Here is a 27,404-nt window from a genome sequence, read left to right on the forward strand (position 1 = left end):
GCGTCATCACCCATCGAACTCAACAACTCAGAACCCCTCCCTAACCAAACTCCACTCCGCAACCGTCCCCCCATCCGTAGCATTCTCAGCAAACAAATTCCCCCGAATACCCATATGCGCGTACCGTCCGCTCCAAACACTCCGCTCAAGAGTGACGTTCGTCTGATTACCAATATACGTCTTGATCTCATACGCAGTGACTGGATCCCAAGGCGCACTTATCTTCACCTCGCCAGCTGTTACTTTCCTCACATCTTCATTGAGCTCTGTGTCTGGTTGACTTTCGAATGGAGGCAATGTGGTGTTGGAGAAGTAAATTTCGAAGTGTGAGGGTGGCTGGTTGCCCCAGTCCATTACAACTTTGTTGATAGGGTAGAAGGATGAATCGCCGAGATCTACGGTTAGGTAGCTGGTGATGTTTGCAAGTTCGGGTTGCCATTTTGTACTTGCAGCGCCGTCGATAGCCGCGATGGGGAATTGGCCAGGCTTGTTACCTTGCGGTGGTGGGAGAAGGGCTTTGCATTGAAGGATGTTGCCGCCGACAGTCAGAATCTCGCCCATTGGTCGGTTGCGAACTACGAGTGGTTCGTCTCCGAGGTCGTACGTTGTGTTGTCTCGGTTGCTGCGGGTACCGATCGTGACGGGAATGGGCTTATCAAAGTACGTCGCGTTCGCGGAGGGTAGAGTATAGTTTTCTCGTGGCAGACGTGCCAACGTGGTATGCGTCGAGTTGGATGTAGCGTTGATACCGTGTCCCATCCAGTAGAAAGTGCGGTAGTTTAGATATGGGATCTGCGGCGGCAGCGTTGGATCGATGTCCAGCCTATCGTAGTAGAGACCAAGACCAAGATATCCGAAGATACCAACGCGATTAGTTCCTCCCATGCCGGTCAAGAAGGGGAACGCAGGATGTGTTCCTCCGTTCTCATCAACGTTGTCGATGAGTTGTTCGGAGTATTGGTACCAAGGTGCGCGGACGTATGGTGAGGATGAGTAAACGTCGTAGGTAAAGCTCGAGCAGCCAGATGGTGAGACCTCGTTTGCGACGACGGCAAATGAAGAGTATGTCATCGCAGGGCCGTCGAGGGACTGTTTCGCTGCATAATAATCCAGGTTGGCTAAGCTGTATGGATTGGGGTAATGCAGCAGATCGTCCACCAGAACAACGTCTAAATAGAAGTAATGATTAGTGACTCAACTGTCAAAGGAGCGGATGCTACTTACCAGCTTGCTTAACCGCTACTGACCCATTCATTCCAGTATACTCGACAATGATGCCAGCATCCTCGTTGATTGGAATTCGCATCTTGGATGCCTTATCTGCCCAGCAAGCATTGGGGCTGCGTCCAAACCAGCTGTTAAATTCGTTCGTCTCGAGGAAATGGCGTTGCATGAGTGCAGTGGTAAAAGCAATGTTGTTGACCTGGTTGGCGTATTCGTCCGGGTCAGTAGCATTCCAGAGCTCATATGCGCCTGATGTTTCGTTGAAGTCTAGCAACTGACCGAAGAAATGCGCAATAGCATTCGAGATCGGTAATAGGGTGTCGTTAAAGTATTCGCCGTCTCCAGTGATGATCAAATGGTTGTTCAGGGCAAGGCTAATGTCGCCGTTAAGGTGATATTCGTAGTCAAAGCAAGCGCCAGTTCCCGTACAGTTGCCGAAGCGTCCGCTAGTCCATGGATATACAGCTCCTCCAGGCGTAAATCTACCTGTTTGGTTCTTGCTCGATTGGTACGCAGTTTCCACGTTGCGTTGCGCTTGGTCGAAGTGCTCTACGCGATACTTGATGACGTTCTGGGCGTGTTGCGGATGCGATACTTGGACTCCTGGGGCCATCCATACATCTGCATCCCAGAATATCATACCGCCGTAGCAGTCTGAGCCAAGCCCACAAACTGGAATACTGTATATGTCGAGCTTTGTATTGTTGTTGGCCGCAGCAACAGCGTTGGGTCCGACCATGTTGGATAACAAGTAGAATGGGTTGGTTCGTGCCATGATGTGCAATGTTCGTACGTCTGGGTCTTCCGGCAGGGATCCATTCGGTAGGTGGTAATCATCAACCGAGTCTGGTGTTAGTATGGACTTCCACTCTTCAATATGAGAATGCAACAGCTTGTAGTAGCCCTCTTCGGCACCGGATAGTGAGGCATCGCGTGCTACACTCTGCGGATCCGGGAAAGCATCAGTCGATGCGACTCCAATGAACTTGGTGATTTCGGTGGGACGGAAGGCGACAAGTTCGACGGGGAGAGACTGCGCAATGGTTGAGCCATTGCCGCCACTGAATATGCCTCCAGCTACTTCAGTGCGAGCTGTGAGATTGACCCAATCGCTGCCACTCAGAGTCGAGTATACATAAGCCTTTACGTCGGTGATGTTTCCCGGGCTGACAGCAGACCAGATCGTAGGCGTGTCTTCTTCAAACTTCTTCTCAACAAAGTCCGAGCGAACCGCGCAGTCACCGTCAAGCACGTCGTACACCGTCACATTGAGGTCGCGTGTCGCAGTAAGCCTTAGCCTGACTGCTGCTTTATTGACATAAAGCTTGTGCACGAACATCTGATAGTCCACATCAACTGTCCCATCTCCGGTACCACCAGGCCGCCAATTGTATCGCCAGCTCGCAATTCCAGCTTTTACATCTAGACTCGATACGAAATCCGATATGTGGTCGGGGTTGACTGACGCATTCAGTAATTCACCGTTGGCTTCCACAACGATACCACTAGCATGTGGAATACCAGCAGTAAAGCTCTCCCACCCATACTGATACAGCCAAGGGTAATTCGTTCCGTTTGTTCGTGGCTGACTATTCCAGAAGCCTGCGATGGTCGAGAAAGCTTGTCGTCTGCTGAACAGCGGCCACCCACTTATAACGTCGCCGTCCACTGGCTCATCCACCTCGAAGAAAGGTCCTGCTGATGCTACATTGATGCCAAAGTAGCCATTTGCAAGCGTTAGGCGGGACTGGTAGTGGCCTTGATCCAGGGCATGTGTCGCTATAACCCAATTCTGGTCATCCCATGTTACATCCTTGAATTGTTCATGTTCGCTGCTTGTGGAGCACAGAACTAAGCGGGTTGAAGCTAAAAGCGCAACGGTAGCTCGACGGAGGTTTGTCGATAGCATGTCCTGCTATCGAGAGAAGAGTAAGATCGTGATAACGGAGCAGCACCCGACGTGTTCAAGGCACGCCGGCCTTAAAGCAGTCCTAAAACAAGGTACAAAGCCATGCCGATCAAGCATTATTGGTACTAGAGACTTCCACGGGACGCCACCCGTTCGTCTCTCTTACCTTTTTCTACACCGCTAGGCACGGGCTAGCTGCTGCGATCGCTCGTCATACGCTCCTTTTGCGGGCGCTAGCTGAGTCGCCCAGCATGCTTGCGCGACAGCTTCATAGCTTCATTTGATGTTCATCAGGTAGCGAGAGAGTCTGGGAAGGATGTGGTTGAACAAAGGTTTGATGCGTCGTTGTGGTTCTTGGCAAATGATGAGGACGTGTCGATTTCGAGCACCACAGGCGATTAGAGCCGAAGCTGTCGGGATCGCGCGCATGTGACGTCACGGCTGACATCCCAATGAAGCCCTGGAGACTAAACTTGTCGTCTCATCGTTCATCGGATTCCAAATAGTACCGATCGCATCAAACCAAACCAGCAATGATCCCAGGAGCTGTTCTATCGCGAGACTTTGGAGCTGGCCGTCAGCTTGCGGTTAGGCCGCCCACTCTGTGAGTGGCTGAGTCGCGCCATCACAACGCATAAGCATGGGGCATTCTCAGCTGAATGACAACTGTCCACACTCCACCCACCATGGCCCGGCGCATCGCGTCAAAGCTCAGAAGACGCGCCAGGAAGACTAAGAAAGAAATCTACCTCCCTCTCGATGCTGCGACGCGTGCAATCCGTGTGCTACACCTTCACCCTGGCGCCGGGGAGGATGACATTCGCACAGAGCTCCAGGCCTCTTCCATTGACGATGTTCGAGGGCGCTATATCGCAATTTCGTACACGTGGGGTTCCGAAGGCGTCGCTCGCCAGGTTCTGATAACGTGCAACGGGAAACTTGTTTCTGTTTCTGAGAATCTTTCCACGGCTCTGCGCAAACTTCGACAACCTGACCATGAGGTCCTGCTTTGGGCGGACGCGCTGTGTATTAACCAAGCAGACGCTTCGGAGAGAACTAAACAAGTTGGCTTGATGGGTGATATATACAGCAACAGTCGCGAGACGATCATATGGCTTGGCGAACCAACGCCCGGTGAGGATATTGGCTCCCGCTTTTTGAAAGGCAATGCTTCCGAGATAGCGTGGACAGGTGATTCCAGAGACAGCGAGCTGCGGGAGGAGTTTATGCTCGATTTTGAGCACACGTGTAAGGTAGCACCGTTGGTCGCATTGGCAGACACACCCGCGGCGAACACAGGCCCGGATATTTTCGGTGCGTTTTGTTTAATCCAGGACTTTGCCGAAGACATTTCGTACCCATTACTCCAGTTGCTGGATCGCAACAAAGCCACCATATCGGAACGCATCGAATATCCTAGGAGACATGGTCTGATTGCGACAAACAGCCGTTGGCATGGGTCACAGTCTCTTAGGGTGTGGCACGGTCTCGCAAGGTTGATGGATAGGGCTTGGGTGATTATTCACGGTGCCTTCGTTTGGTCTGGACTGACAATAGAACTGGCAGTGGCAGCGCATTTGGGTCATCCAAGAGACCGTACTCTCAAGAAACGCCACAGTACACTACGGCATACTTTCAGCCCCCTGGTCAATGCTCGCTAGCGCGGCCGTTAACTATGTCCAGCAGCGTCACACGTTGTGCCTGGATCTGGCTGGGACGCTTTATGGGAAAGACACATTGGATGAGTTCAGCAACTTCGTTCTTCGAATCGAAGAGACAAGACTTTGTCACGAGAGTAGCTCCGAAAACGCGACGTTGCTGGATCTGCTTTGGAAGTTTCGACCCCTACAGGCGACTGACAAACGAGACAAAGTTTTTGCTCTCCTTGGATTGACTACGGACTGGCAAGGTTTACCAGCGTTGATTGCCGATTACAATAACGATGCGACGACAATCTTCACTCGAACGACTTGGGGTAACCTACGACGAGCAGGATCGCTCTCAGTCCTTGCAGGAGACCTTGAAGCTGTCCTGAATCGCAAACGTCTTGAAGGTCTTCCTTCTTGGGTAATGGACTGGTCGCTACCATGTCTCCCGACTGAAATAGAAAGAGTTGGCTCATTGCGTATGTACAATGCAAGCGGTAGCCGTGAAGGCCCGGTTCGGTACCATCCGGAGAACAATGCGCTAGAGCTTGAGGCTGTGTACATCGACTACGTGTCCACTGTTGGCGAGGTTAGCCGACATACACAGATCAGCGATACATGCGCCGTCATCAAGTCATGGAAGCTGCTCACTAACCCCTTCCTGCAAGATTTAAAGCCATATCCTACTGGTGAGCTATATCAGGATGTCTTTTGGCGGACATTGATCGGGGATCTGATACGTACGGATACTGCTCCAGTTACTCGCGAGACGAAGAGCTCTTATCGCCGAGCTACAAAAGACGATTACGAGTCCTATAGGGCGTGGAGTATGTGGTCTCGATGCATCTCACGAGACACGTTTTCCCGAACAGCGTCGTTTTCGCAGCGCGACCTTGACGAAGGCATATCTGGAATACATCACGCTCTCAAAACTGCAACAGCGTCCCGACGTTTCTTCCTTACCAAATGTGGATACATGGGTATCGGCCCAAGGACGACCGTCGTGGGCGATAGAGTGCATGTTTTCAAGGGCGGGAATGTGCCGTTCATCGTCCGAAAAGATGGACTAGTCACTGCAGATGGTGATGGAGATGTCTCAGACCCTAGGAATACGCTAGTGGGTGATAGCTTTCGCTTGATAGGTGACTGCTTTGTTTACGGATTGATGGATGGCGAGGCCTTTATGCAAAATTCTCGGCATGCTGGAAAAATCAATATAGTTTGATCATCCGGTTCAACACTTTCTCGAGATCGGCCATAACTAGCAGCAGAACTTATTTCGCATACCAAACTGATCATATATGTACAGGAGAACGAAACAAAACCATTTCACCAGACCTCGCAGTCATCACCCTGCCGCGGAAGTCTAAACATGTATCCATGCGCGGGGTACTGACATCTCACGAACGTAGTAGCCTACCACTTGCGCTCGGCCTTCAACTTCCTCCACCAATCCCTCAGCATCCAAGCATCGAACTCGGTGATCTCCATGGCGCTACCGGCCATCATGATGAAGTTGGTCTGGCCCTGCGGCACCCAGTCGTAGAAGTCTGGCACGGATTTAGCACGAATCATCACGAAATACATATAGAGCATACCTAGAAGACCGAAGCCGTGGCCCATCTCGTGGAGCAAGATGTGAATATTTTCTTGGTCGATGTTGTTCAGGAAGTAATCCGGACCAATCTCCTCTCCCCAGTTGTATCCATAGCCGCCCATCTGGCCTTCAAGACTTTTGTCAAGCCATAGGCTGATGTCGTAGCGGTTGGCCTCACCACCGGGGCATTGGCTCATATCGCCATCCAAATGAGCGGCGCGATAGCAGCGAGGATCGCATTCGGGTACACCATCACCGTCGGTTGTGGTGTAGATGTCTAGACCGGTAACATCACCTTCGATGAGGTTCTTGTCCTTGACAGCGTAGCCGACAACGTCAACGTTGAGTTCAGTAAGCGGGAATCCTTCGAATCCAACGAGCACGTCGAACCACTTCTGCATCGAGCGCTGCAGAGCTTTGACGGTGGATGCGCGTGCACTCGCGGTACTTTTGCCCGAGTGATTCCAGCGGACGCAATAGTTGAGACTCCCGTTGTTGGCCATCATCTGATCGGTGATCCAGTTCTTGTCTTGGAGACCTTGGGGGTTCTCCTTCATGGTCTGCTTCCATACCTGGTCTAGACCGGTGACCATGTCAGAAGGCGGGTTCCATGTCGTCGCTTTGGGGATTGGTGCGGGTGAAGTCGATGCTTCCGCGCGGGCGAAGACGCTGCGCTGTTCGAGCGAACAAAAGCGACGGTCGATATGCTTGATGGTTGGGTGTGCCAGCGCACCCAGACCGAAAACTGAAAATGCTAGAATGGAATTGAAGTTCACCATGGCGGTGGTATAAACGAGTGACAATGGAGATACAAAAACAAACAGAGAGCGAAACAAAATGAATGTAGATGGTCGGTTTCTCTGTTAACCAAACAGCTGCGCATCACTCCTGTTATACTACCTAGGCATGAACATCGTACAACCATTTTTACGGAATACGCGTATAGGATTGTTAACCCTGAGGCGGCCAGGAAGTGGTGGGTCAAATCGGACATTGCGAACCGAAGTAGGACTGTTCGCAATCATCTATCGCGTAATGCAGACTCCACGTTTGCGGGAACAACTACTACGTCTATCTCGTGAATAGTAAACACATGAGGCTGGGTGTTTCATGAAGAAACAACTTGTCGTGTGTTTGGATTAGAGGACCTCGGGAAGGTGCGGGTGGGGCTGTTGGCACGTGCGGACTGGAATTTCTCCGGGAGATGCGAGACGCGACGAACTCTACATCGATGTTGTGTTCTTGGTGAACATCCTCGAGTCCATACGGTATGCGCTTCGTTTGCATGGAAGGCTGATCTAGTACTATCGAATAAGCATTTTTCCTTAGAAGTAGTATCTGTCTAGTTACGTCCGTAACATGCGGCTTATTTCCATTCTCGGTATATTCGCACGCTCGGTGCATTCATAAAATCGGTGCATTACAAGACGAGTATGGGCACGAGGTTTGCACATGTATCGCGGTAGGTTTGATAGGTTGATACACTTGGCATAGTGTAAGCAAGTTAGGCGCAAGGCTGCTTTCGCCGCGATCTACGATAGATAGCCCAAGTTTGGTAAAAGTTGGAGGGCATGTCGAGAACTGCCGTCCAGTGTAGGCTCGTCGTCTGCTTGGAACAGCTGTCGCTTTGCTGTCGATCAAATTGAAGATACATACCGAGCGCATTGGCATAAGTACTGCTTCAAGCGGCTGCAGGTCTTGAAGAAACTGCCAAAGTTACTCATCTCTCACCCCAAAGAAGAATAAACACAACATCGAACATGACACTCGCCCAAGATATCCTCGCTCTTGCCAGTAAGGGGCCAGCAGGTCTCGAAGAGGCTGACCGGCTCGCCTTGCTGCAGGCCTCCGAGAAACTCACACAAGCCCTGGAAACACCTATGGACAAGTTTCTGCGGCATTTCTTCGTGCGTCTTTTCGATATTGATATGCATTCTCCATGCGGCATACATAGCCACTACACCACGGCACAGGACTGACGATGCTAGGCAATTTACGACCCCATTGTAATCATTCTCGCCGTTGACCTCAACCTTGTCGACATCGCCATAGCAAACAATGGGCCCATTACCGCCGCCGAGCTGGCAGAGAAGAGCAAAGCAGACCTAAGATTAATCAGTAAGCTTTCTTCCACCCAAAACATCACAAAGCATCGCTTACTGATCGGATTAAGACCGTATTCTCAAGATGCTCGTACCCGAAGTCTTCACCTCAACATCAGACTCTCCACAGCGCTACACCCCAACTGCCTTCGGCCGTGCCATAGCAAAGGGCGCGCCTCTTCGCAGCGCAATCATCCACTTCCACTACCACTTCCGTTCTGCCGTCAAGTTCCCCGATTACTTCGCCGCAAACGGGTACCAGCACCCCGTAGACGCCCGGGATAGCCCCTTCTGCTTTGCCTATGGTTGCAAAGGCGAGACCTACTTTGACTTCATGAACAAGCCCGAGAACGTGAAGATGTTCGACGCATTCAACGAAACGATGACGCTGGTGAAGCCAGGTGAGCATAACAAGTTTGTGCAATCGTACCCTGTCAAAGAGCGCCTCGTCATTACCGAACCCTCGCGCCCTCTGTTCGTCGATGTTGGCGGAGGCGTAGGCCATCAAGTAGTAAAGTTTTGCGAGCGTGCAGAAGGATTGCCGGGTGTGCGCATGCTGTTGGATCTTCCGAGCGTTATCGCGCAGGCCAAAGGTCTGCCTGATGGCGTTGTAACGGTCGGACACAGTTTCTTCGACCCCTTCCCACCGGTTGTCAAGCGCGCCAAGGCTTTCTACCTGCGCATGCTTCTGCACGACTGGCCAGAGATGCAAGCACTTACCATCCTGACAAACATCGTGAACTCGATGGCCGAGGATAGTGTGGTGCTAATTCACGAGGTCATTCTGCCGGAGACGGAGACGGAGGTCGTGCATTTCGATGCCAAGATGGACTGGCAGATGATGAACTTGGGCTCCTCGGAACGCACTGAGGCGCAGTGGAAGGACTTATTTGGAAAGGTAGGGTTGGAGATGAGAGGTTTGTGGTGGGAAGAGGAGGGTACGAAGGGTAAGAAGGCGCTGATGGAGCTTGGATTGAGGAAATAAGGGTTGTCATCGCCAAATTGAACTATTGAACATATTGCTCACGATGCAAGGTTGCTGCTGTGTCTGGGAGAAGTACCGCAGAGCGTGTGACGCGTTCGTGTCATAAAAACGCGTCGTAGTGGTTCCAAGGTTGCGATGATGCCCACCTAGGCAGGCGGCGAGTTCAGCTAGAGGACTTCGTGTGAAGGTCCAAGCGCAACCCCACTTCACCCGGGGCTGACCATCCGGACAAGCACTTTTCACAGCCTACCCTATCCATTCGCCACGCCTGTGAAGGCTGACAGGCCACTAGCGACATTTTTAGTCCTAATCACTTACGTGGTTACTCAAGCCTGCGGCAGGCATTGCACTGCCACGCTGCAGCGCCATCAAATACAGCACTGCCTGATGCAAACAATAGTGCAGCCTCTTTACCACTTCATCGCCGTCCATCATCAAGGTCGCGACAGATCCTTTTCCTACAAGAAGAGATTACAATGGCCATACTGTGAACGCCCATTTTAATGAATCTTGAAGTATGAGCGTGCGAGGCTGACGCGACTCGTGACGATCTCAGCCCGCAGAGGACATCGCGTTTGCAGTGTTCTACCTTTCGTAGTGGTACGACCAGAAGCTGATAAAACGGTTATATACTGACGTGATTTAACGGGGCGGTTGATTGTACAAAGCGCGCATTGTCACTAGTCCCGCTCGCAAGCATGAGCGGTCCTTACACCGACGCGCCGCTCAGTCGGCACAAGGGAAGCCAGGAGTTCAGACTCGTCGAACTGCAACCCAACAGCCTCTCAGATCCTATACGATGCATCCTCCGCGCCTATTCCTTCGACTCGGATCCACCATCATATACCGCTCTTTCATACACTTGGGGTCCGAAAGTAAAACATGAAAACATCGAACTGAACGGTGCTTGCTTTCCTGTTGGTCGCAGTCTGTGGGCGTTCCTGGAGCATATGCGTCTTCAAAGCAAGTTCGGCATGTATTGGATCGATGCTGTCTGTATTGACCAGGAGAGCGTGTTGGAACGGAACTATCAAGTCCAAATGATGCGACAGATCTATGCGAACGCCAAAACTGTTTCCATTTGGCTGGGAGAGGCCGATATAAATATGAGTAGTGACATCGCCATGGGGTTCCTACAAGAAATGTTACTTTCGCAGGGCGATGCGGGGTCGCAGATCGTTTGGTCAGAGGAAACAGCAAGAGCCGTCTCAAAACTGTTGAACAGGCCATATTGGTCTAGAATCTGGATTGTGCAAGAACTATTCCTTGCGAGATCGATCGTAATATTCTGCGGGTCTCGACACTGTGAGTGGAGGGCGTTGGACCACCTGGCGAACACCGTCTTTAGGCATGCTCGCATCAACAAAATCATCGAAATAGGCCACCTCAAAGCAGTACAGCTCGGACTCGCGCGAAAACTGTATCAGGTCGAATTGAAATATTTGAGTTTACTGGAACTCTTGGTAACTTTCAGTAATCACGAAGCGACAAACGTTCTTGATAAAGTTTACGGCGTTTGTGGACTTGCAAGAGGTGGAACCGACTTCATTATCGACTATGATATTCTTCCCGAAGATCTACTCATCAGACTACTCTACTACATCTGCACCTATACGACCCAATTGGAACGGCGAGTTTTGACAGACTTCATCATAGTCGTGTCGGCAACTTTAGATGTCCGATGGTCTCACGAGGAGATGACTGCACAGGTCGATGTCCTGCAAAAGACCTATAATTGTCTAGCAACCACGAAAGACGAACACCAGCGTATGAGCGATGGAAGTATCACCGTGGGTCTGATGTTACCACAACCGCCCCACGAGTCTTCGTATAATGAAGATGTAGCTGCTAGACTCAAAAGGGCAATCCTCATGCCAAATTCTATAGACATCAGCCTTTGAGTCCCTGCTGGGCTTTGGTTGTTGACATTCCTGCTCACAACACGCTGTATCGGAATTTGACCGAATGACGTGCACGGAGCCATCATTCGTCATCAAGGCGTCGCAACCCTCTCCGCCCCAGCAAACCTCCCCGTCCTATGCACCAACCTCCCCTTCACCCACACAGCCACCGTATTCCGATCATCCCCACTATACACCCACTTCTCCACCAAATCCGACCAACTCTCCCAGCCAAACACATCAACGGGCCCCTCCTCAAACGCCCCATCCCGACAACCATCCTCACCAACAACCCCCAGACTAATCATCTGCGCATCCCACTCCATCCCCACCTCAAACCCGCCAACTTTATCCTGCATCCCGACCACCGCCGCACCTCCCTTCGTAGCAAGAAACAACGCCTCCTCTGTCGAAAGCTTCGCCCTATCTTTCGAAGTTTGGAGACACAAATGCCGCGACACCCATATCGCCTGTCGCACATTTTCTAATACGGACGGTGAGTTGCCACCCGAGACATCCGTACCGAGACCAATGGTGTGCCCTTCATCAAGTAAATCGCGGATCGGCGCACACCCCGATGTAATCGCCGTATTCGACGCTGGACAATGCGATATCTTGCTTTTGCGCTGGAGAACTAATTTGCGTTCCTCGGGTGTGAGATGGACGGCGTGCGCTAGAATGGTTTTGTCTGTTAACAGGCCGTGTGTATCGTATACATCTGCGTAGCTTTTGCTATCAGGGAATAACTCCTTGACGAGTTCAATCTCGCCTTTATTCTCTGAGATGTGCGTCTGCACATGCGTATCTGTTTCTTTCGCCAAGCGACCCATAGCAGTCAGGCAATCCGGTGTACAACTCGGCGCAAACCGGGGTGTGATGATTGGTTTCACGATCTCGCCTTTGGGGTCGATGGAGCGGATGTAGTTGATACTGGCTTTTGAATCCGCGTAGCTTGTTTCTGTGCTTGAGTCTCTGTAGTACTCGGGGCTTAGGTCGCTGTTCATGCATACGCGGCCTACTAGTGCTCTTTGACCGCGCGCTAGACATATGTCTGCGAGGGCGTTGGTGGCGGGGACGTGGATGGTGGCGTAGTAGGCGGCTGTTGTTGTGCCGTGGGATAGGGTTCGTGAGACAAAGTTCTGGTATACGCGGTGGGCGAGGGGGAGTTTTGAGAAGGAAGATTCCATGGGGAACGTGTATTTTTGGAGCCAATCTAGTAATGTGGTCTTTCCGAACAGACCTGTGTTTGGGTGTTGAGGGGCGTGAACGTGGGTGTCTATGAAGCCGGGGAAGAAGAAACCAGTGCCGGCTATCTCGACGATTTTCGCGTCCGTCCATGAGTCGCCTTTCTGTTGGATGATATTGGGCAGGTCGCCTTCTTGGATGTCTTTTTCGACGAAACGGATCATGCCGGAGGAGTCCACGAAGATGGCGCCGCGGTCTTGGATCTCAAGTGTTGAGAGCGATTCGCTGTGCACAAAGGGGCCGACGTAGACCGTATTCGATATGGGTGATGAGGCTGCCATGATGATGTAGGTATGCTCTTTCCGTCAAAATTCCTCCTTTTGAAGTTGAAGTTGAAGTTCCGCGTTTGTATTCCGTGGATGTGAAGTGTTCTAGCCGCGGCAATAGATCGGAGCAGGTACCGAGATGCAGCCTCTAGTGTGGAACTTCGTGAATCGGGCGGTTGTCGAAGTGAACTTATACTTCACACAACCCGTGAATGTCAGAGATTTGGCAAAACGAACAAAAAGACAATCAAGACAAGAGCAATATAAATCGGGTGGCACTGGCGACCTTTATCAGTTGCCAGACGTAGGGACGGCTAGATCCGGTTAGCCACTCGCTAATGCCTAGCACGTGGGGAGCGGAGCGGAGCCCTCAGGGCTATCGGCGTACTCCGATGCCAAACTACCAGAAGAAACGAAATGGGCGTTTCACACCCACAAAGTTGACGAGTGGAAAAGGAAAGAAAGGGAAGGGTAGGTGGTAATGAAAATAGGATTTGGAGGTTGCATCTCGCAATGCGCCGCTAGCCTATCGCTACAATCGCCTATTTCGTTTCATCAAACTTGACCCCAGGCTTTCCTTTTTGGCAACGCCGGGATATCCATAAACCGTGCCTAAACTCCACAAAATGGCTGCGTTGCAAAAGTAACACAAGGCCTTGCTTATCAAAGCCGACTTCGAAATCCAAGTACCAAAATCTCGGATTATAGGCTGTAATCGTGGATACCCTGTGGGCCCTGGTCGTTGTAATCGGGACGGGTCATGTAACCCTTACTTTGACCCTGATCGACAACGAAGATGACCTTGGCTGCGACCTGAGCGCCCAAGAAGGCTGACTCATCAAACCCAACGTCCTTGAACTCGGGGAAGTACTCCGGCGGCTTGATAAACTTGATTGATGTGGGTGTTTGGCCGTGCGATGAGTGGGTGTTACCTCCCATGCCAGGCATGCCTCCGTGTGGCATCATATGTTGTGTCTGAGCAGTTGTCGCTGCAAGGAGGAGCGGGTTGACTTGGGAGCCGCCGTGCGGGCCAAGTTGGGGCTGTGGTGTGTTCGCGCCGGTTCCCATGGGTGTTGACACGTTGGATGGAATCTCGGATGTGAAGATTGTGGCGGAGGAGGGCGAGACCAGGTACTTAGTCTGGATGGTTTGGAGGAGAGATTCTTTGAAGCCTGTATAGATGTCAGTACATGCACGATGATTGCTGATACATGGAACATGACTTACCTCGCAGTTTTGAACCGTTACCGCAGACGATGAGCTGTTCCCATAGATCGCTTCGTTTGCCAACCTCGTCGATGGACGATATAACTCTGTGCACAGCGTCTGCAATTTTCTCCAGCGTACCATCGCCATCTGCCATGAATCGCTCGGTGCCAACCTCGATCTCACGTCTTATCGATCCTGTGCGTTTGCCGGTAGCACCAGATTCGCTGGTGCCGTTCGCTTCGGTTGCGGATGTAGGCTCGCCGTTCTCTCCATTCTCTTGCCCCTTCCTGTTTGGCCCTTCGTCCAGAGCGCCCTTCGCATCTGCCATCTCCTGTGTATTGAGGTTCATGTTCTTCAAAGTGTCCAGAAGCGCATGATCTTCGTAGAGGAACGTAGCCTTCTCCAGTCGGGAGTTGGGTAACCTGACCGGCTTGTTGGCTGCTGGAGCTGGACCACCCTTCTTCTTCGCATTGGCCTTTTCCTGCTTCTCCTTCTCCTTCTTAGCAAGGTACTCAGACATCTTGCCGCCAGCGACGATGCTTGCGACATCCAGAACACCTTCACTCTCTTCAAGACTCGCGTCTTCGCCGACCTCCGTATCGATACCAGGCCCTCGTGGCACGTTTCCGATGGAGGCGGCTGCTGCTGCGCCAGGACCGGTTGCGCCCGTTGATGCGAGCGCTGCAGGGTTCGTCGCTGCGTCTTTGGTAGCCGCATCTCCTGGCCCTGGTAGCGGAACTCCCGGGGGCAGAAGTTCGCAGATGGGCGATCTCTTCAGTTGTTCACACATGTCGCGGTTGAGACCCTTGGACTTGAGCTTGGACAAGAGCCCTTGGGTAAAGGCCTCCCCTCCACACCCTTCCAGTGAGATGACGCGACCTTGGGTGTGCGGGATGAACTCGCTGACAGCGGTGATGTCTGCCTTGTCTTTGCCAACGTCTATCACTGTCGCTGTGTGTACACCGTATGCCCATGTCGTTGCCAATGCCGCATCCATAAGCCCGAACGCGGGCACCTTGAACTTCTCGAAGAAGAATTGGGTGAGCTTCTCGTGCTCTCGCGGGGTCCATGCTGGTTGCGTGATGAGGAGGATCGGAGTGTGGAAGGGCGGGTTCAGAGAGTTGTAGGTGTGGGTGATGAGGGCGAAGAAGCATGGCCAGTCAACGATGCGGCCTTGCTGAATGGGCCATATCGCGCCTTCTTCCGAAACGCGGTCTTCTTCCCACACTACATCATCGTCGCCCTCGGTGGGCTTCTTCTCTTCCTGCGATTCGTCTGTGGGGTCGCCATTCGTTGCGGTCGGCTGATCTTGCTTTCTTCGGATCTTGTAGGGCTCGAATTCACCTTCCTTCTCTGCGGGGAACATGCGCGATCTCACGCGAAGACGCGCGGGCGTGAAAGACTCGGGGAGCCCCAGCTGCGCGACTGTCGTCTCGGAGCCCGGCGCAATGATCTAAGGCGGTTAGCGCATATGCAGAGCGTTGAGTGCATGTGAGACTCACGATTATCTGGTCATCTTTGAAGGGCGGCATAGTGGCGCAATGGGTGAGGTTTACAAGCTCCGGCGCGCGAGTGAGAGCTCCAGGCCGCGGTGGAGTTTCGCGACTTCCGCGCTAATCGATGCACGGGCCCGGCCTTTCACAAGCTGGCAGTGGCACCCCACATGCAAGCGCCCCCAGTACATACCCGCGGATTTCAACGTGCCCGCTGCACGGCACATCATGGGATTCCTGTCTTTACCGCCCTAGATTAGCAACTCTAGAAACGTCTGGAAACTTTGGCTCGTGACGGTCCGAATTCGGCACCGATCTTTCCTCGCCCACCATGGCCACCATGGCAGTCCCGGGAACTGCCACGTCTCGGTCACTGGCAGAGGCTTCCAAAGCAGCAGTGTATAACACAGCAGAGGCACTCTCCAACTCTGTACTCGGCATGAAGCCTGCTGATACCACGCCGTCGACCAGCTTTGGTCTCTTGGGCCGTGTCATTTTGTCCATCTTCAGTGTACTGCCGACCGTCTTGTACTGGATTACCTATACCCTGCCGACATGGCTATTCACGCTCTTCTCTATGAGCCTGACCTTCACCATGAACTTCACAACCCTGTACGTTGTCAACCCCCTACACGTATCTTAGCTAAACGTTTGTAGGATGCTCGTCGTCGTCTTTGTCGTGTCTACCGTCAGTTACTTCGTGAGGTACCGATACATGACTATGTACGCACGACTACCACCTGAACCGCAGCGTGAAGAACCACAGGTCGAAGTCTTTCCCGACAGCGCCGAAAATGACTCCAAGCGCGGCTTGTCCAACTACTTGGATGAATTCTTGAGCGCAATCAAAGTGTTCGGTTACTTGGAGCGCCCAGTCTTCCATGAACTAACACGCACTATGCAGACCCGTCGGTTGGTGGCTGGCGAGACAATTCTCTTGGAAGAAGAGAAAGGCTTTTGTCTGGTAGTAGATGGCTTGGTCCAGATCTTTGTCAAGTCGAACCGTAATGATTCAGACTCCGATGAGGATGACATGGGAGGGGAGTCATCCGGCGACGGCGCGAACCAGGGCCACCGGCAGGGCTATCAGCTTCTTACTGAAGTCAAGAACGGAGCCCCAATGTCTTCGTTGTTCTCCATTCTCTCTCTGTTCACAGAAGATGTGAAGCTGCGTCATGACGAAGATGAGGACACGCGTCCAAGTTTTCCAGGATCGCCTCAGCAAGACGTAAGGCCATCTATGTCACGGAACAGTAGCTTTGCATTCGACGATTCAAGACCGCACACACCAAACCAAGCCCCTGAGGCCAAGTTCGGGCATCGAAGAACATCGACTCTGAACAGTCCAACAGCAGGCGGGCGCCTACAAGCCGTGCCACCTCTGTCGCTGGATCTAGATGGACTTGGTGATGAGCGACTTAAGCACAGCAAAACTCGAGGATCGCCTTCGCGCCCTGCAAAGCCTAAATCTGCCCATCCAGACATTGTCGCGCGCGCGACCGTAGACACAACCATCGCTATAATCCCAGCCACTGCATTTCGTCGACTGACGCGCATATACCCCAAAGCAACGGCGCACATTGTTCAGGTCATCCTTACGCGCCTACAAAGAGTTACGCTCGCAACCAGCCATGCTTATCTCAGTTTGACGAATGAGGTCCTCCGCACGGAGAAGCTCATGAACAAGTACACCACATACGATCTTCCTGGCTTTCTGCGTGATGCTCCGCTCGAGCGATTGAAGGAGAAGTTTGCGAAGGAGACGGAGCGCATTGGCTCAGACGAGGGCATGAAAGGCATCGCGTTACACAACCCCGGGGCCGGCCGACGACGAAGGTCCAGCGTATCCCTTAGGAGAGGAACCGCTGCGCAAGCCCGCCTTGCCGCCGCTCGTGGGGCCAACGCGAACGCAAATAACGAAGCATTACCCAAAATGACTTCCCCAGATCAAGGACCACGCAACGACCGAATCAGCGCAGGTGACCTGTTGACCAATTCGCAAATGGCGCGAGGAACTGGTCGGAGTGGCCGCAGCAGCTTCTCACAACCATATCAACATCAGCAGGAACGGCGAGACAATCGTACACCATTGGACGCCAGCAATTTCAACCCTTTCGCATCTCCGTCGCTGCGCCCAAAAACATTGCACCGGCAAGAATCGATTGATGAAGCCACTGTGTTCAGGGAGTCTATACTGGGATGTATGTTCAAGGCTATCGGACTCATCAACCCGGAGAACCCCATGCCTAAGCCAACCGCGTCAGTGGAGCAGTCACCTCAGCTTGTCTCCTTCGATGCCAGGAGACAGAAGGCTGTGTTCACAAATGCATTTGGCTTCATGGACCCGTATGCAGGCTCCAAGGATGGAGACACCGAGTCTATAGCATCAGCCTCTGGCATGTCAAGCATGAGCGCTGCCGGCCCACACAACATCCTGGAAGAGATCGTCAATGACGTGGAAATCGTCTTCTTCCCCAAAGACTCTGTGCTGGTGGAACAGGGAGAGAGGAATCCTGGCTTGTATTACGTCATTGATGGGTTCTTGGACGTAAGCGTGCCTGTGGAGGAAGACATACCTGAATCCAACGTACTAGGAACCCTTCCTAATGGGCCAGGCTACACCGAAGACGACCTTTTCGGTCCATCGTCCCGCCCACCAGGATCGAGTACCCCTTCGCGAACTGCTGCCGATGGTACGAAGAAGAAGCGCACAAGACGGAGTCTGTTCATGACCAAGCCTGGCGGACTAGCTGGTTATCTTGGAGCGGTGTCATCGAACCGATCCTTCGTCGATGTCACAGCCAAAACCGATGTCTACGTAGGTTTTTTGCCCCGCTCCGCAATTGAGCGGATCGTCGAACGATACCCAGTTGTATTGCTCACAATCGCGAAACGCCTTACAACACTCCTACCACGGCTGATCCAGCATATTGACTTCGCTTTGGAATGGGTTCAAGTAAACGCAGGCCAAGTGATCTACAATCAAGGAGATGAGAGCGATGCTATTTACATCGTCTTGAACGGAAGATTGCGCGCCATCCGCGACGCCGAAAATAGCGCGGTAAAGGTCATTGGAGAATATGGTCAGGGTGACAGCGTCGGCGAACTCGAAGTACTCACAGAATCATCACGACCGGGCTCGCTGCACGCCATCCGAGATACTGAGCTTGCGAAGTTTCCGAAGACGCTATTTAACAGCCTGGCACTGGAACATCCTGGTATCACGATCAAGATCTCAAAGATCATCGCCTCCCGCATGCGAGCTTTGGTTGATGACCCACTTCACGAACAGAGTAAAGAGCGTGGAACGAAGGCCACTCGCGCGAACGTGTCCTCAACAGTCAACTTACGCACTGTCGCTGTACTCCCGGTGACTGCTGGGATTCCGGTAGTGGACTTTGGAAGCCGACTGGTGAATGCGCTTACCCAAATTGGCATGCCGCAAGGTGTGGTGTCTCTCAACCAGGCCGCCATTCTCAACCATCTTGGACGACATGCCTTCAGCCGCATGGGCAAACTCAAGCTCTCGCAATACCTCGCTGATTTGGAGGAAAGATATGGCATGGTTATCTATGTCGCTGACACGCCAGTAAAATCGCCGTGGACGCAGACTTGCATCAACCAGGCCGATTGCATTCTTCTCGTTGGTCTAGCTGAGTCGTCTCCGAATATTGGAGAGTACGAACGGTTCCTCTTGACAACGAAAACGACTGCACGCAAAGAGCTAGTACTTTTGCATTCTGAGAGATACTGTCCGTCAGGTCTGACGCGGAAGTGGCTGCGCAACCGCCCTTGGATCAATGGCAGTCATCACCATATCCAAATGTCATTCCGCGCAACCTCGGAGCCAGTTCATCACGCCGGGCGACGCTTTGGAAATGCGCTCAAACAGCGAGTGCAAGTCATCCAGGCTGAGATCCAGAAGTACACATCAAGAAAGGTCCGCCAGACGCCGCTCTACTCGGCAGACACGCCCTTCAAGGGTGACTTCCATCGCCTCGCACGACGTCTGTGCGGTCGCTCAGTTGGTCTCGTATTGGGCGGTGGTGGTGCTCGTGGTATATCGCAAATCGGTATCATCCGTGCACTGGAAGAAGCTGGTATTCCAATCGACATCGTGGGTGGTACATCTATCGGTAGTTTCATAGGCGCACTGTATGCCTGGGATGCTGATGTCGTCCCCATGTATGGTCGCGCGAAGAAGTTCGCCGGTCGCATGGGTAGCATGTGGAGATTTGCACTTGACCTCACCTACCCTTCGTAAGTTTTATATGTCCACACTGACTTCGACGCTGACTTTTCACAGTGCTTCGTACACCACCGGCCATGAGTTCAATCGCGGTATTTTCAAGACTTTCGGAAACTCCCAGATGGAAGACTTTTGGCTCGAATTTTACTGCAACACCACCAACATCAGCAAGTCGCGTTCGGAAATCCACACGAGTGGATACGTATGGCGCTATGTGCGCGCATCGATGTCGCTTGCAGGATTACTTCCTCCTCTATGTGACAACGGTAGCATGCTCTTGGATGGTGGGTACATCGACAACCTGACTGTCACGCATATGAAGAGTCTCGGCGCAGACGTCATCTTCGCGGTCGACGTAGGCAGTCTCGACGATAACGCGCCGCAGTCTTTCGGTGACTCATTAAGTGGTTTCTGGGCGACGTTCAATCGGTGGAATCCATTCTCTAGCTTCCCCAACCCCCCGACGTTATCGGAGATCCAGTCGCGCCTCGCATATGTGTCCAGTATCGATGCGCTGGAGCGGGCGAAGAATACGCCGGGATGCAGGTACATGCGGCCGCCAATCGATCCGTATGGCACGCTTGACTTTGCGAAATTCGAAGAGATCTACGAGGTGGGGTACAAATACGGTAAGTGACAACGCAATCTTTGGCTTTGAAAATGTTTTGCTAATGAGGAGCACAGGCAAAGAGTACCTAGCGCAGCTCCGCGAGCAAGGAATCCTGCCCGTGACCGAAGAGACGGAGAAAGAAAAGAATCTCCGACGGACAATGGCACCGCGACGGGCGAGCATCTAGTCTGGTTGAACCGTGCCCAGAACACGCGGAGAGGACTGAGATGCGGGTTATGTGGATATCAAGTAATAGAATGCAGCGGTGGTCAGCGTAGTTTTGCCCAATGGGTGCTAGGAATGCGTGTGGATGCAAGGACAGTCGGCTTGGGGTTTAGTGGCACGCGTCCACTAGCTTGGCCAGGGTCAGCTTATCACCAACGGCGCGGATAATGACGGGTTAGAGTGTAGATAGCAATGAATGAAGGCGCGCTGTCACCGCTGTCAATTTGAGCGTCTCGAGGTTTCGCGATCCAAGTTCTTCCTTCCCTTGTAAATCCTCACTTTGCATTTTCCTGGGTTGTGGGTGTTGAACGCGTTTCCCCCGCCAACGTCACCACCACTGCAGTGGCGAGCCTCCCAGACTTTTGAGCAATCGGGCCAATTGCTCGCACAGGACTCGCTCAACAGCACACTAATCTCTCTGTTAAAAAATATTTGCTTCCTGGGGAGACTCCCCGTAGCATCACTGCACCCACACAGCCAACATGCGCGCAGCGTGTATTAGGGCAGCTAGCACTGCTAGCCGGCTCACACGATCGTCGTGTGTCGCCCAGCTACCGCGTCCCCAGCTCGCGGGCACGTCGTCGCGCGCCATCGCATACCAAACCCTGCAAACTCTCCAAAAGCGCGGGTTCCAGCAGCAGGCGCCGACTGCGCAACAGGCGGCCGCAGCCGCAGCCGTCGAAGCCGCAGACGATGTATTCGACACCCCGCCCCAGCAGACCGACTCGGCGAGACCCTTCGATGCGCTCGACACGTTTCCCCGCCGTCACATTGGGCCGTCTGCCGAGAGTGCGGAAGCCATGCTCAAGGCCCTGGATCCGCCCGTGGGCAGCCTAGACGAGTTCGTCCGCCAGGTTATACCCGCTGATATTCTGTCGGCGCGCGAGTTGAAGATTGGCAGCATGTCCGAGGGGCTGAGTGTGGAGGAGTGGCAGGCCCACGGCGTGCCAGAGTCTGTCTTCCTCAACACCGCGAAGCAGATTATGAGCCAGAACAAGCCGGGCAAGAGTCTGATCGGACAGGGATACTATGGCACCAAAGTCCCGGAGGTCATCAAGAGGAACGTCCTCGAGAACCCCGCGTGGTACACTAGCTATACTCCATACCAGCCAGAGATCAGCCAGGGACGTCTGGAGTCGCTGCTGAACTTCCAGACTATGGTCTCGGATCTGACTGGTCTGAGCATTGCAAATGCGTCGGTGCTGGATGAGCCTACTGCGGCGGCCGAGGCTATGACCATGTCCATGGGCATGATGCCTTTGTCCAAGCAGAAGAGCAAGAACAAGACTTTCCTCGTTTCGGAGAGGTGCCATCCCCAGACTCTCGCTGTTCTCTACTCGCGCGCCGAGGGCTTCGGTATTAAGATTGAGGTCGCGGATGTGCTCAAGGACAACAGCAAGAGGGTGGAGGAGTTGGGCCAGGATCTCGTCGGTGTGCTCGCACAGTACCCAGACACTGACGGCGCTGTCAACGACTTCCGCGGTCTCGCTGACAAGGTGCACAAGACTGGTGCTCTTTTCAGCGTTGCGACCGACCTCCTCGCCCTCACACTGCTTACTCCACCGGGAGAGTTCGGTGCCGACATCGCCTTCGGAAACGCACAACGATTCGGTGTGCCTCTAGGCTACGGCGGACCGCACGCGGCCTTCTTCGCCTGCGACGAGAAGTACAAGCGCAAGATTCCGGGTCGTCTGATCGGTCTGTCAAAGGACAGGCTGGGAAACCCTGCAGCACGACTCGCGCTGCAGACCCGAGAGCAACACATTCGCCGTGAGAAGGCTACTAGCAACATTTGCACGGCACAGGCTCTGTTGGCAAACATGAGCGCCATGTACGCTGTGTACCATGGACCCAATGGCTTGACTGCCATCGCTAAGCAGGTCGTTGCAAAGGCTCGCACGATCCAACAAGCCCTCATCGCCAATGGCTACAAGACCGGCCAGCGCGGAAAGATGGACAACGCACCTGTCTTGTTCGACACAGTCGTTGTCGAGACTGGCGACAAGACCGACGCCATCATCTCCGCACTCGCGAAGAACGAAATATTCGTACGAAGGATTGACGCCCATCACGTCGGTATTTCTGTCGATGAAACCACTGGTGCGAATACCATCAACAAAGTATTGAATGTGTTCAACGGAACTCGTAACGACTGGTCTTTTGCCGAATCTGTCGACATTGAGGTCCCTGAGCCATTCAAGAGGACCAGCGAGTTCATGACCCACCCAGTCTTCAACTCGCACCACTCCGAGACAGAACTTCTTCGCTACATCAACCATCTTTCTTCAAAGGATCTGTCTCTAGTTCACTCGATGATTCCTCTTGGTTCCTGCACGATGAAGCTCAACTCCACTGCAGAGATGGCACCTGTCTCGTTCGACACCGTTTCCAACCTGCATCCCTTCCTGCCTCTTGACCGCGCCACTGGATACTCTGATATGATCAAGCAGCTGGAAGACGATTTGGCCGACATTACCGGTTTCCACTCTGTCTCGCTACAGCCCAACTCTGGTGCTCAGGGTGAGTTCACTGGACTTCGCGTTATTCGCAAGTACCTTGAGCAGCAGCCTGGCAAGAAGCGCGACATCTGCTTGATTCCTGTCTCAGCCCACGGAACCAACCCTGCTAGTGCTGCCATGTGCGGAATGCGCGTTGTGCCTATCAAGTGTGACCAAGCGACCGGTAACCTGGACATGGCCGACTTGAAGGCCAAGTGCGAGAAGCACAGCGAAGAGCTCGGTGCCTTCATGGTCACCTACCCCAGCACCTTCGGTGTCTTCGAGCCCAGCGTGAAGGAGGCTTGCGACCTGATCCACCAGCACGGCGGCCAAGTCTACATGGACGGTGCCAATATGAACGCCCAAATCGGTCTCTGCTCACCCGGTGAGATCGGCGCCGACGTCTGCCATCTCAACCTCCACAAGACCTTCTGCATTCCCCACGGTGGCGGTGGGCCCGGTGTAGGCCCAATCGGCGTAAAAGAACACCTCTCGCCCTTCCTCCCCGGCCATCTCCGCGGCGAAACCGGTGGCGCCCAAGCCATTCATCCCGTCAGCGGCGCGCCCTGGGGAAGTGCCAGCATCCTTCCCATCAGCTGGGCTTACATCAAGATGATGGGCGCCGTTGGCCTCACCCAAGCCACAAAGATCACCCTCCTAAACGCAAACTACATCCTCTCCCGCCTGAAGCCGCACTACCCCATTCTCTACACCAATGACGAAGGCCGCTGCGCTCACGAATTCATCCTCGACGTCCGCGGCTTCAAGGAAACCGCTGGCATCGAAGCTATCGACATCGCTAAGCGTCTCCAAGACTACGGGTTCCACGCCCCGACTATGAGCTGGCCTGTTGCCAACACCCTCATGATCGAGCCTACGGAGTCGGAGAGCAAAGCCGAGCTAGACCGTTTCTGCGACGCGCTGATTAGCATTCGCAAGGAGATCAAGGAGGTTGAGGAGGGTGTGCAGCCGAAGGATGGTAATGTGCTTAAGATGAGTCCGCATACGCAGCAGGATCTTATTACGGGCGAGTGGCAGAGGAGTTATTCGAGGGAGAAGGCGGCGTATCCTCTCAGCTACTTGAAGGCGAAGAAATTCTGGCCTAGTGTTGCGAGGTTGGATGATGGTAAGTCTTCTTTCCTGTTCGTGGAGTTGTGAGGATGCGGACTAACAGTGCAATAGCATACGGCGACACAAACCTCTTCTGCACATGTGCACCTGTCGAGGGCGAGGACAGCGATATCACGGGTGCTGCTGCGCCTACCCCGACCTAGAACCTTCGGCCTCACGACAGGTTCGACCTTCTTTCACGGGCTTTTCTTTTTACCTCTTTGCATCAAAGGTGCGGGGCTCTATCGGGTAGGATAGGCCTCTTTCTTCAACAAGCACCCCCCAGCGTGGGTGTTCTGGCGTCTTTACATTTACATCACCTTGGCATGGCTTCAACACTTGCTGGTCGATGGATTTTTTTGTGATTTAGGGTTGGGGATTATGAATGCATATGTGGCGTTTCTTTTTGGCTGGGTATAGATGGTGCTATGCTAGGTTTGGGAATGAGATGATACTTTATGATGCACTTAACGTGTTTGTTGGGTTGATGTGGTTTTTGTGACGTGGTGAAGATGGTTGCAAACGGTGCTGGAGACTTGCGGACAGCAGCGCGGACGGTGCGCGGACGCAAGGAACCATGTGCAACATTGGCACTAGTCTGGCTGTGCGCACATAAAAACCTCCTTCAGGCTGTCCACTTGCTTCTTCCTCATATTACATCCTTCTGTGTTTTTCCAAAACTTCCTTAACTTAAGATGATGGGTTGACCAAAAAGAATCACACCGCCTTTCATATGGGCGCTCTGTCTCTTCCTCCTCTCCAAAATACCCACACCAAAAACATCCAGATAAAGCGCATATGTCTGTCCCGCCTCCTTCCTTCTCAAAACATACCTCCGTTACTTGAAAGGTGTCTTCGCCCACCTTCTCGTAGTACTTCAAAATAGGAAGAAACAACAGCTATGTGCGCTTCGTCTGCCAGAACACATCTTACCAGCCTGCTATGGCCGTGCGGTCTCTTTTCTTCTCTACAACATTCCAAGCATCAGCGACCAAAACCTCTAGCGATATGCTTGATGGCTGCTGCATTCTCCTCCCGATCAAAAACAAAATCGAAGGAAATATGGGATATGGTGTTCTCCGACTCCTCCTGGAGTTTTCCAAAACGGAACTCCGCTAGATCTATGTGTTCGCCCGGCTGAAAAATTACTTACAGTATTGCCATGACTGGTCTTCTTCTCTTCTCCTCGCGCATCTGTGATAATTGGAAGTCAAAACCTGGCTTGACATGACCGATGGTTCCCGCCTCTCCTCCTTTACCAAAAGATATGACTATACCACAGCGTGTTGTTCTCTCCCCTCTTCTTTGAACACAAAACCTATGCACGATAGATATCTTGAATGTGCTTCCAGTATCGAAATAACCATCCTATACGGGCATGGCTGTCTGCTCCTTCTTCTGCCAAAATGATCCGACAGCACGTTGCATGGCCTCGGCGTTTCGAAAACAATCATTACAGAATACATGGGCGTCAGCGGACTAAAGAAACCCGTCGACGTGGCCATGTCTTCTGCAAAAATGCACTCACATTCATGGCATGAACAGAAACATCTTCACAGATCACGCATGTCTGAAAGCAGTAGCAAAGACATCAATGTCTGCTGCGACTGCTTTGTGCAGTTTACGATTTCTGTGGATATACCAAAACGCACCCGGGGTGTTCTTATGTTGGTAAAAACCGCATAACTACGTGTCATGAGCTTGCTGCTCGCGCTTCTTGTTACTCATGGCCAAAGTGTGGTCGCTGGAAAGAGTCTAGTCAGCGATGAGGGCATGTATAAAAGTCGCGATGCTGTGCGCTCCTTCTTCTTCTTTATTACTCACTGCTTCTTGCGGTTTATCAAAATGTACCAGGTCTTCTGTTATGGAAATACCAAAACCGAAAGAATTATTCACCATGACTGCTGTGTGACGAGACGTTTCGAAAGATGAAAAGAGGGCGAACATGAGTGCTCCTTCTCTGCTCCTCTTCATCACGAGCGCACTCTCTAAATCTCACGATCGCATTCTTCACAAACCCATCAATCCACCTTCGCAAACAGAGCATCCGCAATCGCATCAATCGCCTCTCTACACAATACCCTCACCTCCTCCTTCACATACGGTTCTTCCGCAAAACACTTGAATCTCCCCCACCACGTCCTCCATCTTCCCAACGAAAAACCCGGGTTTCCATCCCAAAATTCCGTGTGCACCGCTATCCCTCTCTGCAAATCGTCTCCAAAGACCGAGTTCTCCAAGCGGTACATGTGAGATGCGCCGATGATGACCCATTTAGCAGCGGCTGTGAGGTCGTAGTTGAGAAGTTCATTGGCATCGATTGCAGAACGCTCGAGGAAACTTGGGCGAATGTGTTTCTCGAATTCAGCCTCTCTGGATTCTTTCTTCGTCTCAAGCGCTTCCCGCAGGCAGAAGAAGCCGAACATGAAGTAGCCATCATTGTATCCAGAGGTGGCCAGTTTGACGGTGAAGACGTTGTAATTAACCCATCGATCACCCGGTGTGACAGTCGCTTGCTTATCTTCTGGTTTCCAGAGATATCGTAGTCCGGATATGCCGTCGTAATTCTCTCGGTGCATGGATTCACAGTGGTAGTAAACTGGGTTTGGGGTGGGTGGTATGGCGCGAATGGCGGGGAGGAGGGCGATTATGGGGGTGTGTGAGGTGGAGAATTGTGCCACTATGTCTAGCAGTAGATTTGTGACTTCGAAGCCGGTATCTGCGGGTTTTGATGAGGCGTTGACAGAGGTCACGATTGCAGATGCGGTTGATGCAGGTGGGGTGTCTGTGGTGCTGGAGAGATAATCTGAGAGGATTTTGGTGCACTCTTGGAAGGCCTTGTCACCGGCGCTGGCTTTCTGACTGAACCATTGATCCATACTGGATAGTTTGGGTTGTAAAAGGTGTGGGTGTGGAAGTAATGTTGCAGCCGCGGCTCCTGCTCTCCCACTTCTGGGTACGGTGCCTAGCCTCTCTGATGCGCCCTCGCTTGTTCCGACAAGGGCAGATGACTGCGCCACACTCGCGCAACAACGTATATGCCCCCTTTCGCCCTTTATCACGACACCATTTCTCAAGCCAATCTCCTCATAAAGAATTCATATAGACCCAGATATCCGGGTGTGGTTCAATATC

At 52.7% G+C, this 27,404-nt stretch overlaps 8 protein-coding genes across 8 annotated transcripts; 3 read left to right on the forward strand and 5 right to left on the reverse strand.

Annotated features, from left to right (window-relative positions):
* Positions 1-27: 27 nt before the first annotated feature.
* On the reverse strand, positions 28-3,133 carry J4E86_002741 (uncharacterized protein; the record flags this gene model as incomplete). Its single annotated transcript, XM_051443299.1, has 2 exons — positions 28-1,169; positions 1,225-3,133. The coding sequence occupies 2 exons, from the start codon at positions 3,131-3,133 to the stop codon at positions 28-30; spliced, it is 3,051 nt and encodes a 1,016-aa protein (XP_051304794.1).
* A 3,062-nt stretch (positions 3,134-6,195) lies between these two features.
* J4E86_002742 (uncharacterized protein) lies at positions 6,196-7,155 on the reverse strand (the record flags this gene model as incomplete). Its single annotated transcript, XM_051443300.1, has 2 exons — positions 6,196-6,329; positions 6,378-7,155. 2 exons carry the CDS (start codon positions 7,153-7,155, stop codon positions 6,196-6,198), a joined length of 912 nt encoding a protein of 303 aa, XP_051304795.1.
* Positions 7,156-8,136: 981 nt separating this feature from the next.
* J4E86_002743 (uncharacterized protein) lies at positions 8,137-9,463 on the forward strand (the record flags this gene model as incomplete). Its single annotated transcript, XM_051443301.1, has 3 exons — positions 8,137-8,283; positions 8,365-8,494; positions 8,550-9,463. 3 exons carry the CDS (start codon positions 8,137-8,139, stop codon positions 9,461-9,463), a joined length of 1,191 nt encoding a protein of 396 aa, XP_051304796.1.
* A 2,535-nt stretch (positions 9,464-11,998) lies between these two features.
* Positions 11,999-12,890, reverse strand: J4E86_002744 (uncharacterized protein; the record flags this gene model as incomplete). Its single annotated transcript, XM_051443302.1, has 2 exons — positions 11,999-12,037; positions 12,081-12,890. The coding sequence occupies 2 exons, from the start codon at positions 12,888-12,890 to the stop codon at positions 11,999-12,001; spliced, it is 849 nt and encodes a 282-aa protein (XP_051304797.1).
* Positions 12,891-13,577: 687 nt separating this feature from the next.
* Positions 13,578-15,616, reverse strand: J4E86_002745 (uncharacterized protein; the record flags this gene model as incomplete). The annotated part of the gene is made up of 3 exons (XM_051443303.1): positions 13,578-14,047; positions 14,103-15,537; positions 15,587-15,616. The coding sequence occupies 3 exons, from the start codon at positions 15,614-15,616 to the stop codon at positions 13,578-13,580; spliced, it is 1,935 nt and encodes a 644-aa protein (XP_051304798.1).
* A 292-nt stretch (positions 15,617-15,908) lies between these two features.
* On the forward strand, positions 15,909-20,623 carry NTE1 (phosphatidylcholine and lysophosphatidylcholine phospholipase; the record flags this gene model as incomplete). Its single annotated transcript, XM_051443304.1, has 4 exons — positions 15,909-16,189; positions 16,235-19,837; positions 19,884-20,455; positions 20,511-20,623. 4 exons carry the CDS (start codon positions 15,909-15,911, stop codon positions 20,621-20,623), a joined length of 4,569 nt encoding a protein of 1,522 aa, XP_051304799.1.
* A 520-nt stretch (positions 20,624-21,143) lies between these two features.
* On the forward strand, positions 21,144-24,433 carry J4E86_002747 (uncharacterized protein; the record flags this gene model as incomplete). Its single annotated transcript, XM_051443305.1, has 2 exons — positions 21,144-24,285; positions 24,342-24,433. 2 exons carry the CDS (start codon positions 21,144-21,146, stop codon positions 24,431-24,433), a joined length of 3,234 nt encoding a protein of 1,077 aa, XP_051304800.1.
* A 1,857-nt stretch (positions 24,434-26,290) lies between these two features.
* Positions 26,291-27,148, reverse strand: J4E86_002748 (uncharacterized protein; the record flags this gene model as incomplete). Its single annotated transcript, XM_051443306.1, has 2 exons — positions 26,291-26,339; positions 26,373-27,148. 2 exons carry the CDS (start codon positions 27,146-27,148, stop codon positions 26,291-26,293), a joined length of 825 nt encoding a protein of 274 aa, XP_051304801.1.
* Positions 27,149-27,404: the final 256 nt, after the last annotated feature.

The sequence above is a fragment of the Alternaria arbusti genome, assembly GCF_024043155.1.
Source record: "Alternaria arbusti strain BMP 1465 chromosome Unknown scaffold_3, whole genome shotgun sequence".
In the NCBI taxonomy this organism is placed as follows: Eukaryota; Fungi; Ascomycota; class Dothideomycetes; order Pleosporales; family Pleosporaceae; genus Alternaria; species Alternaria arbusti.